The sequence below is a fragment of the Lepidothrix coronata genome, unplaced genomic scaffold (genome assembly GCF_001604755.1).
Source record: "Lepidothrix coronata isolate B3197 unplaced genomic scaffold, Lepidothrix_coronata-1.0 Scaffold169, whole genome shotgun sequence".
NCBI lineage: Eukaryota > Metazoa > Chordata > Aves > Passeriformes > Pipridae > Lepidothrix > Lepidothrix coronata.
Window position 1 is genome coordinate 1,907,956 of NW_016690349.1, and position 14,372 is coordinate 1,922,327.

At 36.9% G+C, this 14,372-nt stretch overlaps 2 protein-coding genes across 3 annotated transcripts in view; one reads left to right on the top strand and one right to left on the bottom strand.

Annotated features, from left to right (window-relative positions):
• The first annotated feature begins 282 nt into the window (after positions 1-282).
• Positions 283-9,004, top strand: SERPINA10 (serpin family A member 10). Its single transcript, XM_017829838.1, has 5 exons — positions 283-568; positions 3,460-4,200; positions 5,144-5,417; positions 6,144-6,291; positions 8,720-9,004. The coding sequence occupies exons 2-5, from the start codon at positions 3,492-3,494 to the stop codon at positions 8,909-8,911; spliced, it is 1,323 nt and encodes a 440-aa protein (XP_017685327.1). The 5' UTR covers positions 283-568; positions 3,460-3,491; the 3' UTR covers positions 8,912-9,004.
• Positions 9,005-11,352: 2,348 nt separating this feature from the next.
• PPP4R4 (protein phosphatase 4 regulatory subunit 4) overlaps positions 11,353-14,372 on the bottom strand; it is a 67,448-nt gene continuing 64,428 nt past the window's right edge. For both annotated transcript variants that reach the window (XM_017829837.1, XM_017829836.1), the window contains exon 25: positions 11,353-12,505. In XM_017829837.1, coding sequence (XP_017685326.1) covers positions 12,481-12,505 — 25 coding nt within the window. In that variant the 3' untranslated portion in view covers positions 11,353-12,480. The remainder of the gene's footprint in view (positions 12,506-14,372) is intronic.

Genomic DNA, 14,372 nt, shown 5'->3' on the forward strand with positions numbered 1-14,372 from the left:
AATAGCTGGCATGCTCTTGAAAGAGCGAGTGGAGCCCTGGCCTCTCCTCCAAAAGCATGGCCAAATGGCAGGGCAAGGGAGCTGGTAACACCCCTACAAACGTTCTGTACCTTCTCCCTCCCTCCCAGTCTCCCTCCCTTGTGCTTCCCCTGCCTCAGTGAATTGTGACATAGCCTTTTATGTAAGGAGGTATTTAAAGCAGGATTGGATACTGCTTCCACCACTGAGTAGCTCAGAGCCTGCCTGTAATACAATTCTCATGGACAACTGGATCTGTGGGGCCACATCCTGACAGGGTGACGAAGCGCTAGATGCAAAGAGTTTCTTGTTTTCTTATTTCTTGTGAAAAATAGAATATATTTACTGGAATATAACCCTCCCTCATTATGCCATTTATGGGAAACAAAATTCAGTGTTTATAAAGCAGTTAATTTATAACAGACAAAACCAGATTATCACTCTTTGGAAGGGCAAATATTTGTTCAAAAACTTCTATATGGGACAGACAACTTCTTCTCATTTTTAAACACAGCTGATTGAGAAAAGTAACAGAGGAGCTACCTAATAGGTAAGACAAGATTTATATGAAGCATTTAGATTGTAAAGGGAAGGATTATTATATTTTTCATACATATATATATATATATATATGCAATTTTACATATTTACCAGTGAGCCTCTAGATGTGCAGTTTTAAATGCTCTAATGTCTTCAGAAGAAAAAGGCATTTGCACAAGTAACTTCTTTAATACTGATACTACTAGAAACAAGTATTTCTTAAAATGGAAATAATGTTCACTTTGTTCTAACACAGTTTATTAATGAACTGTCTATGCATAAAGTGAGTTACCTAAAATTAGCAGTAAGCTTTACTTGAGTCTAAAAATATGAGTCTATAATCTTCAAAAATTCCACCTTATTGTTCCCAGAACTGTTTTTTCCTGGTTCTAGAGGACATGCTTTATTTCTAACTGTTAGTAGAGGTGAATGATACAGCTGCTGTAATGTTAACTTTAAATTTTTGCAATCTCAGATTTGCAGGGAATATTTAGTGCAACTGCAAAGTTCTTATTCCTGTGATGTTCATTACACCCAAATAAGTAGCATTTGTTTATGTTACTATTTGTGTATGCTTTTATCAATCTTTTGAGTGTTGAATGGTCTGGGATGTGCCTGTAAAGAAGAGCTTCCACATTTCCCCTGTCCTTTCAGTCTGAAACCTATTTGTGTTGGGATGGCAGAGCCCTCTGGAAGGCAGCTCATCACTTTCCCCATTCAGTCCCTCTACATCTCATGGAGGAGCTGGTGGCCCACTCAAACCAAGTACTGTCCCCACCTCTCAGAGAGACGCAACAGTGATATCTGCCAAACGCAACACTGCCACATGTTGCACCGGAATTGCACTATGCCTAGAAAAGATGAGGAAGTGCTGGCACTCTGCAATGCCTAATGAGCAGTTAGGCCTGATGCTCTTTTAGAGGGATGGATTGCAGCAGAAAACCCTTCCTCTGTGACTGAACGTGATCAAAAGCAATATTTTCCAATCCCTGCTTCTGTGCTAGAGCTGACTCGGCAGTGTCCAAAGATCCTTCTTTGAAGTAGGGATGACTCCCAGAGGAAAGAACCTCCTTCTTTGCTGGCAGGGCAGGCGCAGCATTGCAGCAGGAACAGGACCTCTGTGCCTGTATTACTTCCCACAGAAGTGGGTCACTACATAAACAGCAGAAATGCCCAGAAGTTACTGCAATAGCTCTGAACTGCACTGCTTGCAGTCCATCAGTGGACAGTGAGTATCCCAACTGTCCAGAAATCACATGCACCATTTGAACAGCAAGGCAGGAGCTGAAGTAAAGTCATTCTCTTCTCTATTCCAGTCCTGCAAAATCCAGACACTGAGAATCTCATTGAAAATAAACCAAGAGTTAATGGGAAAGAAAAATAAAGAAAAAATATTCACTAAATATTCGCTGCATATTTTACTCTGTTCTCTGTCTGCCATGTTATGCCTCGAGAGGAGGCATAACATTCAGGATTTCACTGCCTCCCGATTAAGTCATGACAGCCCATCTGTGTTGCACCAAGTACAGAACGTGACCTATTATCTCAAAAGAAAATAGCACACCACCTGACTGCCAAAAGCACCCTGTGACTTGGCACCTGAATATCTCAGTACTCACATCAACATACCTTTTCAGGACTAACTCCCACAGTCTAAATTAGCCAACTGTGAAATTCAGCTGAACTCTGAATAAATTGAATAAAAGCAGTTTTCCCATATGCCAAATCACAAATTATACAATGACCGTAATTTGCTGTACAGATCCTTAACTTAAAAGGAGTAGTTTACAGTGCCATGTGATTCTAGACTATTGAATCACTTACTACTTTAAAGATGGACCATATAATCCATCTTTTCATCTCATTTATCTCTCTGCATGCCACTGCTATAAAAAAGGAATCTGTGCAGGCTTGGTAATCTTGGACATCCTGCTTAATTTACAATGAGAAAATGCATCTCCAAAGACTGCAGCCATTCAAAATTTTTCCAAAAGGTGCAATTCCACACTGCTGTATGGGAAAGAATTCATATATTGCTTTAATGGAAAGATGGATGATAATCATATTTGCATTTCATGCTTGAAAAGTGTGTTTCATGTGCAAATTTACACCATTAATGTCTGATGCTAAAGTTTGCCTGAGGTCTCCTCTAAGATGTGTCCAGTTTTCTCCAAATGCTTCGTTGGTCAGATGAGAGACTTTGTATTAACTTTTCTCAGAAATCAAAACTTGTGCAAAATACTGTATTTTTAAGCATAGAACAACTGCTTCATCCTTTTGCTATTTGACATTGAAACATGCTATTTTCAGGGAGGAAACAGCACCAATGGACCAGCATTTGCTGGACAGAGAAGTACAAAAGAGCAGGGAATCCTATGGCATGTGATCAGGAGAACGATCTGAATGGAGTGATAAACAAACTAAAACAGGAGGAAAAGTGAAATGAAATTATGAAGGTCAAGCATATTGTTTCCACCACATGCTGCCTAGAATTCTTGTGCTTACAGATGACATCAATTTCCCAGGACGAAAGCTGCAACACAGCTTTTCAGTTTTCATCTTTCATTTTCCATTTTTCATCTTTGAGCTGCATATTGTGCTTGAAATCTGGGTTTCATTTTGTAAAGAAAATACAAGTGAGCAATGGCAAATCAGTGAACTACTCCTGACATGAATCACCAATACCAGAAGATCATGATATCTTTTCTGGATTAATTTAATTATGTTTGAAACTCCTCTCTTTCACTGATCCAAATTTGACTTATCAGACAGGAATGAGATCTTAGATTTAGAATATATACCCTGAACAGGCAGAAAGACCACTTCATTACATCTATGACCTTTTGCCTTGTGAAGAGAACAAACTAAAAAGTCATTGTGTTGCCTTTTTTTTTTTTCTAGAGAAAAAAAAGAGCTCATTACTGGATGTCAACATGAAAAACGGAATTTACCTACTCCTCTTAAGTGAAATATGTGTTGAATTCATCAAGGCTGGCATCAAACCTAACATTTCAAAGGAGGAAAAAGACAATAATTTCTTGGAAAGAAGTAAAAATGTCAGTATTTCTGAAGAGTGGTATCCTCACAAAAATATCTCTAAGCCACCTGAAGACCAAGGTCTTGAAGACTTCACTCTTTACAACTTCACTGAAAAGACTGCAAATTTTGGATTTAACCTCTACAGAAAAATTGCAATGACACATGATAATAATGTGATCATCTCTCCCCTTTCTGTATCAGCTCTCATGACTGTTTATATGCTGGCAGCCAAAGGGGAGACATACAGACAAATAGTAAAAGGTCTAAACCTCCATGCTTTGAAGGACAGCATGGACCACCAACATTTACCAGCTTTGTTTAAACAACTGACAGATAAACTCACACTGAATCAAGAACTTCTCCTCATGCAAGGTACTCTTTCTTTTATCCAAAAGGACTTCAGACTCAAGGAGTCTTTCCTGAATTTATCTAAGCAGTACTTTGATATGGAATTCCTGAGAGTGGACTTTGAAAATTTTACTCAGGCAAAACTTCTCATAAATCAAAACATTTACAAGAGGACCAAAGGAAAAATCCCAGATCTTTTTGAAGAGCTTGACCGCCATAACAAATTGCTACTTGTGGACTACATTGTCTTTAAAGGTAATAGCTGGTTTTATATTGGAAAATTATTATTTATTAGAAGAATCAAAACTCTAACTTCAGCTACATTAAGAGGAGCTTAAATGAATTCAGATGTCCTGTTTCTCTGTGTCTCTATCTAGATTTACTTCCTTCCTTTAGGTTTATTTAATAGGAAATTATTTTTTATGATAGGGAACCACAATTCTACGCTTTCTTCCATACAAAAGTCTCAAAGCAAAAAAAAACCCCTTACCTCAGTACATCCCCAAATGATCTCTCTGACTCAAAAGCATGTTTAATTTTCATTCGTCCACCAAAATGAAAAAGCCTTGATCACAATACTCTTGAATGCTGGATACCGGGCATAAAATTATGGACTAATTTTACATAGTACACAAAATCATTGAAACAAAAATAATTTTTCTATTTCCATCAAGAATCCCTTTCCCCAGAGGAACTCAGCTACTCCATTATACTACCTATGAGGGGAGGGAAAGAAATAGCTGTGATGGGCACAACCATTCTGTGGAGAGGTCAGTGCATTACTGAATCCCCATCCAAAGGACTGTATAATTAAATTACATACAGGATATTGAAGAGCTGGTAGAGAATTTCAAAGAAGGTTACATGTCAATAAAGGTCAGAGGCTCACCAGGCATTTAATAAACAAAGAGAGTATCAATTCTGAACCTGAGTGGAAACTAACCAACCTTAGAAAAATATTTCCCTTCTTTCTGTGCAAATGAAGGAGTTTGTGGGTTACTTCCTTTTCCTTTTTCTGATGTAAAAAAATTCTATTAATAATTTCATGTACTGAAATTGTCATCCACTTTTCCCAGATACAACTGACAGCCACTTCAACTAGATACAGAAAATATCCTATAGTTTTTTTAAGCTTTTCTGAACATTTTTCTAAACAAATCTAAATGCAAATAATGATTTAATTTCTTTCTTTCCTCAGGCAAGTGGGTCTATCCATTTAATTCCAAATTCACAGAAATGGGGACTTTCCACATAAATAAATACAGAAGTGTACAGGTACCCATGATGTTCAAGTCAGATAAAATTAATTCAACTTTTGATGAGAACTTAAGATGCACTGTGATAAAGATACCTTACAGAGGGAATGCCCACATGCTGATTGTTATCCCAGAAAAAGAGGGAGACTACATTTCACTTGAAGACCATTTGTCTACAGAGCTTGTGGAATCCTGGCTTGGAAACATGAAAATCAGGTACTGCTTTGACACCCATGGGCCCTAATGTCTTTGATGCCTATTGCAGCAAAGTAACAAAGCTCAACAAAGATTAGCTGGTCTTCCTAAGCCTTTTCACATGTTAGCATCTCTGTGGCATTAGGTATCTACAGAGCAAAGGTTCTTTAATGGCCTGTCCACAGCCCAAGTGTCACATGAAAGTTTCTACTCTGGGAGGACAAATCTTTGACTCATCTCAGAAGTGTCTGTCTTTCTGAGGGCATAGTCAATGTAGTCTTTCCATATTCTTCCTTGGGTATTCTCTCTCCTTAAATATAGCACTGACAGGCAAAGTCCACAATAAATCTAAACATGCAGCACATTTATTACACATTTCTTACCAGAGGAAATCCAGAGTGACTGGTAAATTTGAATATGAAAATGTAAACCCAAATTATTCCTGTGGAATGTAATTCCTGAAGCGACAATTATTTTCACTAGTCAATAAATAAGTGTGTCATCCTGCTATCAGGGCACTTTTAAGTGCCACTGGAATTATTTTATACAGAGAAGGAAATGATTTCTTGGATCACTGGCAGTTAACAGGTCAGAGACGATTTTCTGCCAAACTAAATGCCAGCAGAGACTCTTCGGTGTCTGCCCCTTCTTTCTCTGTATAAAGCTTAATTCCTGAGTAGTGTGCATTTCAGCAGCCAAGTGTCCTACTGCATAGTCCAAGTTTGCACTGATTTTTTTTTTTAACAGAACAGTGGATATTTCAGTTCCAAAGTTCAAACTACAGCAAAAATACAAGATGAAAAAACTGCTTCATGCTCTTGGAATTAAAAATCTCTTTACACGTACAGCAGATCTTAGTCATCTCACAGATCAAGAATATGCAGCAGTTTCACAGGTAAGCCTTCCAAAATTCTTGCTATTTGGATTGTAATAGTAGATAAATGGCCCAGCCAAGAGACTGTCATACACATTTATAGGGACACTAATACCAAAGTACCTCATCTGCAATCTACACACCTTATTCAGTATGGATCTCACTTCAAGTATGAGGTGTATAGAAGTAAGGGACAGTTATATCTCACAAATGCTCAACACCTCCCAAAGCTAATCCATCACAGGAGAAGAGCTCTGCCTCACGAGGAATATGGTTGACAGAGAAGGAGCACAACTGCACAAAAACTGTGAACAAGAAAGACATTGTAAATTACAGTCAAATGGTAAAAGCCAGAGCACAGAAAGAAACCCAGAGGGAACTCATCATACACAGTCCAGAGACAGGTATAATTCTCAAAAAAAAAAGAACTTTAGAAAGTTCAAATAATAAAATCTCAAAAAGGTAACAGTGAGAAAGAGAAATCAAAGCAGTCCTGCCTATTCTTCTGCATACCATGGAAAATTAAAACCAGAATCTCATAGCAAAGCACCGGCACAACATAGTTGTACTCCAACCAAACAGATGTTCCACTTCATATGCTGGAACTTTTAAAGATCTTTAAACAGGCAAATGCAAGAACAGTGAATGGCCAAAAAGACAGAACACAGCCCCAAGGAAAAAAAGGAGGAGGAGCTACTTAGTACCACTACATAAGGGAGAGCAAAGATTTATTTCAATAGATTGTTAGAAAACAGAGGCAGAATGAGAAGCAGAAGAAATGGAAGACAGAGGACTTCACAATCACATCAATATCAAGAAAGATCAGGTCTGTGTGACAAGAGATGCCTTATGAAAAAGAAGCAGCTAGTCTATAGAAAAGACAACTTGCTGATGATAGAAAATTAAAAGGCATGATCAAAGAAAGGAGGTAAAAGACATACTACACAGAGAAACTTGTACCTTAAGAATGGAGTGTGTGGAACAAGATGAAATGCAATTAATGCTAAATACAAATTAAATTAGAGTAGAACTAACAAAATTTCTGAAACAAAATGAATTTATAAACAGTTGAGGAAAACAAGACCCAAATGATACTGATCTGACACAGGATTTGAAAACATAGCTTTATAAACTTATGTAAGGTGAAGACCCTGGCTCCATCTTCTTTGCATCCTTCCTTGAGGTATTTGTATCCTATGAGAAAGAAGTATCCAGATGCTGCTCTTACAAGTCTCCCTACACCAAATCCTTGTAGAAGCCTTTGGGACTGGCCAGTTAATAGAGTGGTTTAATAAACACCTCTATATAAGTTTCAAAAACTCTAATGCCCGACCTACAGGTTTTCAAAATTGTGCTGGCTTAACAAAGCAACCTTTTTGGGAAAATGTAACATCCTAAGAATAAATACTTAATGGATGAAAATTGCAGTGATTTTCAGTTTGTTATAAACTATTTCACTGTTAGGAAATACAATGGCAATCTGCAGCACTTTCCCACCCTTCTTTGTGATCATATAACTTTTGTACTGATTCTCAGCAGTTAACTCTATTGTGTTATGAAAAAAATCACACTTTAAGAGTAGCTGCTAACTGGTATTAGAAGCAATATGTGCATCAGCTGCAAAGTGCCAAAGGAGCATCCTGTCCCTGTGAATCATGAAAGCCAAATTCATTATTTAAGAATGTTTAACAGAGAGCTCAACACTGGTGAAGTCCTTTTACTGTCTCATATAAGTAATTCCTAGAATTAGGAGTATGGGAGTTGGAAATCCACTAGCTGACCAGGCAGTTCACCAAACACAGAGGAAGCACTCAAAAGTATATGCAGGCTGAAAGAACAAAATGGAAAAGAATCAGATTCTGCCAGGCTGTGATTTCAGTGGGAAGGTCCTCAAACCAAGCCAGCATTGTATCTCATTGCTGCACATATTTAATCTGCGCTATAAAACGAACAAATTAGAAATATACAGGGGAAAAAAGCCAAGATTGATCCATTTCCCTAAGCTCTCACAAAATCAGCTGTGGATGACATACCCAGCCAGCGTTTGTGACTGCTGAAAACACTCCCTATTTTTGAGAAACTCTCCCTTGCACAGTTAGGTGTCAAAGAGGAGCACTATACAAATGCAATGGTTGCTTCATGCTACCAGCTGCAAGAACAAAAACCCCAATCTCTAAGTGAAGTCTATGCTCAGAAGCGTGGAAAAGCACAGTGACTCCTGAACTCACATCCACAATGTGAGTATTGTGGGCATGGTGGCTGCACTAATATCTTTGCTGAAGTAGACAGCGCATGGGTCTACCAGTCTAGCAGAGTTAGATTGCACTGACCCACTCACATTTTTAATCCTTAACAGAAGCCTACTTCAACTGAATGCCTCACTTGGAAAAATATTCTTCATGTTAATATTTATTTCTGTCACATATTTTATTTCTACCTTGTACTTCAGGTTGTCCAAAAGGCAGTAATTGAAGTGGATGAAGAAGGAACTGAGGCCGCAGCAGCCAGTGGGTCAGAAATAATTGCATTCACGGTGCCTCCTGTCATCAAAGTGGACCGACCGTTCCTTTTTATGATTTTTGAAGAAACTTTTAAAACATTACTGTTCATTGGCAGGGTGGTTGATCCAACAAAAATGTGAATAAAGGTAACAGTGTCTATTCTTTGGTACGTAAGAGGCATTACTTTTATCGTATTAATTTCTATTAGAATAAAAAGACATTGAAATATGAAATGTGAAAACCTGTTTTGTCTCTCCAGCTAGCAGCAGGTCATCCTAGTAATTATTAATGCCAAGTAACAAGTTAAATTCACTAAGGTTCAAAGTGGCAAAAATGTGACTTTTAAAATCTGTCTGAAATTAAAACAAAACAAAACAAAACAAAACCACAGAACTGAACTCTCAAAAATCAGTATTTTAGTGATGTCTGAATAAAACCCCAGATTCATATGCCAAAATATTCCCAAACACTGCAGTTTCCTCAATGTTATCCTCTGTTGCAGAGACTTAAGAGCCTAGTGACTTCAGTGTTAGCATACTTTTGCCACTTACAAAAACAGAAGCAGTATCAAGCCCTAATACAGAATTTATAGCCTCTCTCTAGAGATCTTTTTAACTGAAGAAATTGCACTGAGTCTATCATGAAGTCTACTACATTGTCTGTGAGTGTGACCTCTTAAAGTGTTTATGCAGAGTATCAAATCACCTCATTCTCTCAGAGTACATGATGTGCCTGCTTTGAAAGTATTCCCTGTGTTAAAAACAAAATAATTCAGAAAAATAACAGATATTCTGAATGTGGAAAATCTGGCATGTACTATTTCATAACACCAAGCTGGGCCTCTCCTAAAACCAGAATTTCTGCCTGTAATATCATCTAGAAACCAGGGTGAGCTATGTAACAGGACTTTATGACTGATCTATGACCGACTTTGGTAGGAGAAAAACATACCTCCATAAAATTGGAATAAATCTATTCATGGAGTTCATCCCAGAGTCCAAAATATGTTGCCAAAATGTTACAGAAAAATATTTCCATGATCTAAACACAATTCCCTTTATTCAAGTAGAGCAGTGATTTCAACAGAACTGCAAAATCTTAATATTCAGTAAATTTTAATTAGCAGAGTCCTATATATAAAGTATAGAACAACACAAAAATCTCCTTCTAGCTTTATATAACTAAGAGATCTAAGTCTTATTCTGCTTGCTCATACAACCTTCACAAAATAGGTGCCAAAAAGGGAGCAGAAGAGTGTTCAAAATTATTTGGCACGGAGCTTCAAAGACATCTTATCAGTAAACACACACAGACAGATGCATACACAAGAGAAGATACAAAAGATAAATTAGAGGATAAAGATGGCAAATCTCAAAAAATCACCTCAGTTACCATTAGATGTCTGCCCACAACAGCCCAGACACTGGGGTAAGACATTCACAAAAGGACTTAAGAGGCAGGCTCTGGTATCTGACTGGACTACGAAGGTACACCTAACCTAACTCCACAAGGCAGTATGAACGTACCCAGAAGGAGAATCACTCCTTCCTGCTGCTGGTGTATATGAGAACCAACCAATTACACTGTAAAGTTGACCTTCAGCTGTTATTCTGGACCTACAGGTGATCAGCAGGTAAAACCAATGCTTTGAAGGGTTCAAAAGCATTGGTACCATTTAACAGAACTAACCTAGAAGTGAGAGGCCCCAAAAAGGACTGCTTGGATGAAGGTCTGTATTGTGAAGGACCGATGAAAGTATGCACAAGACACCAAAGGTATTCCACAAGGAAGATGCCTAGTCCAAAAAACGTCTAAATAGAGCATTTAAAGATTACATAGCAAGAATTTATTACATAATAGGGTTATTGAGTGGAGCATGTGTTATCAGTATTAAATAAATTAATCAGTTAAAAATTACAAACAAATGACAGTCAATATGAAACAAAAAGACAGACTGTATACAGAACTCATTACATGCTTTTAAGGGGAAAAAGAGCTTAGATTCATTTCTGAACTTACTGGTTGTTTTGCATTGCTCTAGTAAAGCCATTGAAAGGGCAAACACAGTTTTGTGTTCTGTTCTGCAGCTGGCTACTGCTGGTCTCAGTTTGGTCCCTAGCAAAAGTCAGACTAAGAACAGATTGAGCAGTCTCCTGTGGCCCACGGGTGAGCAGCTGTAGCTGGCACAATGAGTTAGTTGTCCATGGGGAGGGGGGAGTATCTGTTTTCATCAATGAGACAAAAGCAGAACCCAGGAGAAGCCAGCACAGGTCATCTGTGTATCTATATCCATACTGAACGTTAAACATCGTAATACTTGCAGAAGCTTTTAAAGAAATCTGTCATTTACAAGATCCTACACCAGGCTGCAGAACAAACTGAAAATTTGAGTGTTCCCACAGAACCTGGACAATGTCTGTGACTTAAGTCAGAATACAGGTAAATCCAACCGTGGTGTAAGAAGCTTAAGAATTCAGAGACTGAAATATTGCCAAATCCAAAGGCACATTTTCTACTTCACACAAGACAGCATACATCCAGCATTATTACCATTTTAAATAAATACCCTCTATGGGTAAACGCTTTTATTTATTTTAATTATAAAAGATGCCCTGAGAACTTTTTTTCAAGAACATGCATGTACAGCATTGTCCTAGGTTTTATTTTGAGTAAATCATCGTTCATGTTTTTACATTATAAAAAGTAACCACACACGCATATGCATACACAGATCAGATCATCTTTATCATACACCAATAAATTTTAAAAACCACATATTTCTGATATCAATATAGTAATGCTGCTTCGATTTTGGAATAGAGAAGCTGACAATAGCTTCATAGGTTCTCTCTCAAGTATTGGCATAAACAGCACTTTTTAAAATAGGATTGCATGTTTTTCCACAGAGAAATTTTGATAGAAACATTAGCATTAGTACAAACAAATGCAGATGACATCACTGAACCATGACAGCTTGCAACTACAGCTGATTAAAAACTGGATTCATTACTATAAATTATTCAAGTGAAAATACAATCTGAAATACTAAAAATCAAAACAAGTGTTTATACAACAAAACTTATGAAATAAAACTTTTTTTTTTACATCATCTGGAGACATCTGCTTTTAGATTGCTTTGAAACTTATACAGAATTTTTATGAACTGAGTACTTGGAAAAGCATTAACTCCAAATTCACAGCACAATGCTTCTAAGGTTTATGGTTTTTTTAATAGACTGATCAATGGTTCTGGACTTAGGTCTTAAATCAGATTCTTTAAAATGTGCGATTATTTTTTCATATTCATAACAATTCTTTCTATTACTTGCATAACACATGGGTGCTAAGAGTTGCTAAAATTGTAGATAAGCCAATTAAATAATGGGTATGTGCATTCTAAATCTAAGAATTTGAATTACAAAGGCATAATAGAAGAAAACAAAACCTTCTCTTTAGATACAGCAGTAAAGAGTACATAGCTGAAGCTATATTCCATATCATTTCACAATTCTGCAACCATTACATTGTTTATCAGAACATATTTTACAGCTTGGAATTTTATTTAAAAGATTTATTTAAGAGTTTTAACATCGCAGGATGTATTTTATTCATTCCAGGCATTAGAAAGCCCCATCTGCTGCTCCCAACTTATCTCACCAGAACGTTGCTTCCACCAGTTTCTGCTTCCCTCTTTTTTCTGTCAGATGATCTAGGAGTTTGATTTTCTGTTTTTTCTTCATACAAAAGAAGAAACATACATAATTTGTTGTTGCTATATTATTAAATAACATAACAAACTGTTATTGTGCGCAACATTTTAACATAATTATAAGCTGCTGTGCTTTAAAAATTACTAGTTGCTCTACTGCACCCACTAAAAAAGCCAAATGGACACATTCTGTGGGCATTCTTCACAACAAGGGTGAAGTTCTCCATTAAGTTGTCTACAGAAGGTCCCGCAGAGATCTGTCTGAGATGGCTAAGCTATTACAAGCAGTCTGCTCATGGCTACAAAAACTGCCAGAGGTCTCCAGCCCAACCCACGATAAAATCTGGGGAAAGTGAAGATGGGGAGGAGAGAGAAACTTGGAGCTCATCACTGTGTGATTTCTAGGTTATCTGTTGACCACAATGTCATCTGGGTAGTTTCTGGATTTTTCATGCCTTAATTTTTTAATCTTTAAATGTACTGGTTTTCAGCTTCACAGAGTCATGGCTATGTCAATTAAAAACTGTTTGTATTGGTCAGAAATATTTCAAACAATGGGGCTTAATTTTTAGAACTCTGTGGAAATATTAATTTGCATCAATATTTTACAGTATCATTTACATATAACACAATATATTGTTCTGTTTCACCCTTTTAAAACTGCTGAATATTTAAAAACTGCATATATTGTATGATAATGTATCAGTGTCAGGATACCTACCAGTTTAATCATAAAAATGTGATGCAAAACGTATGCCATTCCCACTGGACCTCAGAACTCCTAGCATCTTAAACATCAGCATGAAAACATGATTAGAAGCTGTAAGTAACCAACTCAAAGTGTTGGAGATCAGTGGCAGAACTATTTCATTTTGTGCTCAACTTCCTAAGCAATTATATGACTGGATGAAAGACTATATAAAATACTTACACATATAATTGCTATAATATGCTCATGCACCAAATTGGATGTCTAAAGGTTCGGCTGTGGACATCTTATAAAATACTGATGTCAATTTATTATTAAAAAATTAATTTCTATGCAACAATAAACTACTCCCACTTTTTAGAGGATGGAAAACCTGTACCTCTCATTCTTGAAGAAAGTTTTAACTGAAAGGGAAATAATATCAGGCAATATCTGTATGTCTATAGGCAAGATGCACGATTCTTAAGTGCTGTCTATAAGGTGGATATTTTTATTGATTAATCTATAAAGTTTCTAAATAGTTTTAAAAAACTGGATATTGAAATCAGTCATATTACAGCAATGTAAACTCAAGCTAAACAGATTATATCTATCCTAAGTTGAAAACATTCAAAAGAATATAATAAAGCTTCACAGCACAATGATACAAGACTGGACTACTTGACAGAACGCAGTGTTCATGAATCACGTCAGTGTCTGCACTAGGATGATTCATGATCTAACTGGCAACTCTTCAAGCTAAAGTCAGAAAAGCACGTCTGCTCTGCAAAGTGATTGAAATAAGATCACTTGTGGGACGAAATACTCAACCAGTGCTCCTTGTGATTTTTTCCTATTCCATAAGGTACTGAAAGCAGATATTGATCTCTTTTGTGATTCCACCATTAAGTCACACAGGTGCATCTGAAGCATAATTCTTGCATTTTCTATTGCTTTAGGATTACCTAAGGTCTAGCAAATTACAACAATGCTAATGGTCACTTTCTTGTCTTGTGAGCACTGGAACATGATTTACTGACTTTTTTTTCTTGCATCTACATTGTTTTCACATATCTGAAATGGAACAAACCACATGTTTGAATTCATGAGTATGGTAATTGAAGAACTCAGTTCTCCATCAAAGTCACTTTGAGTTTTGAAAAATTCCTGGAGCATCATCGTATATGAAATCAGAAATTCTTCA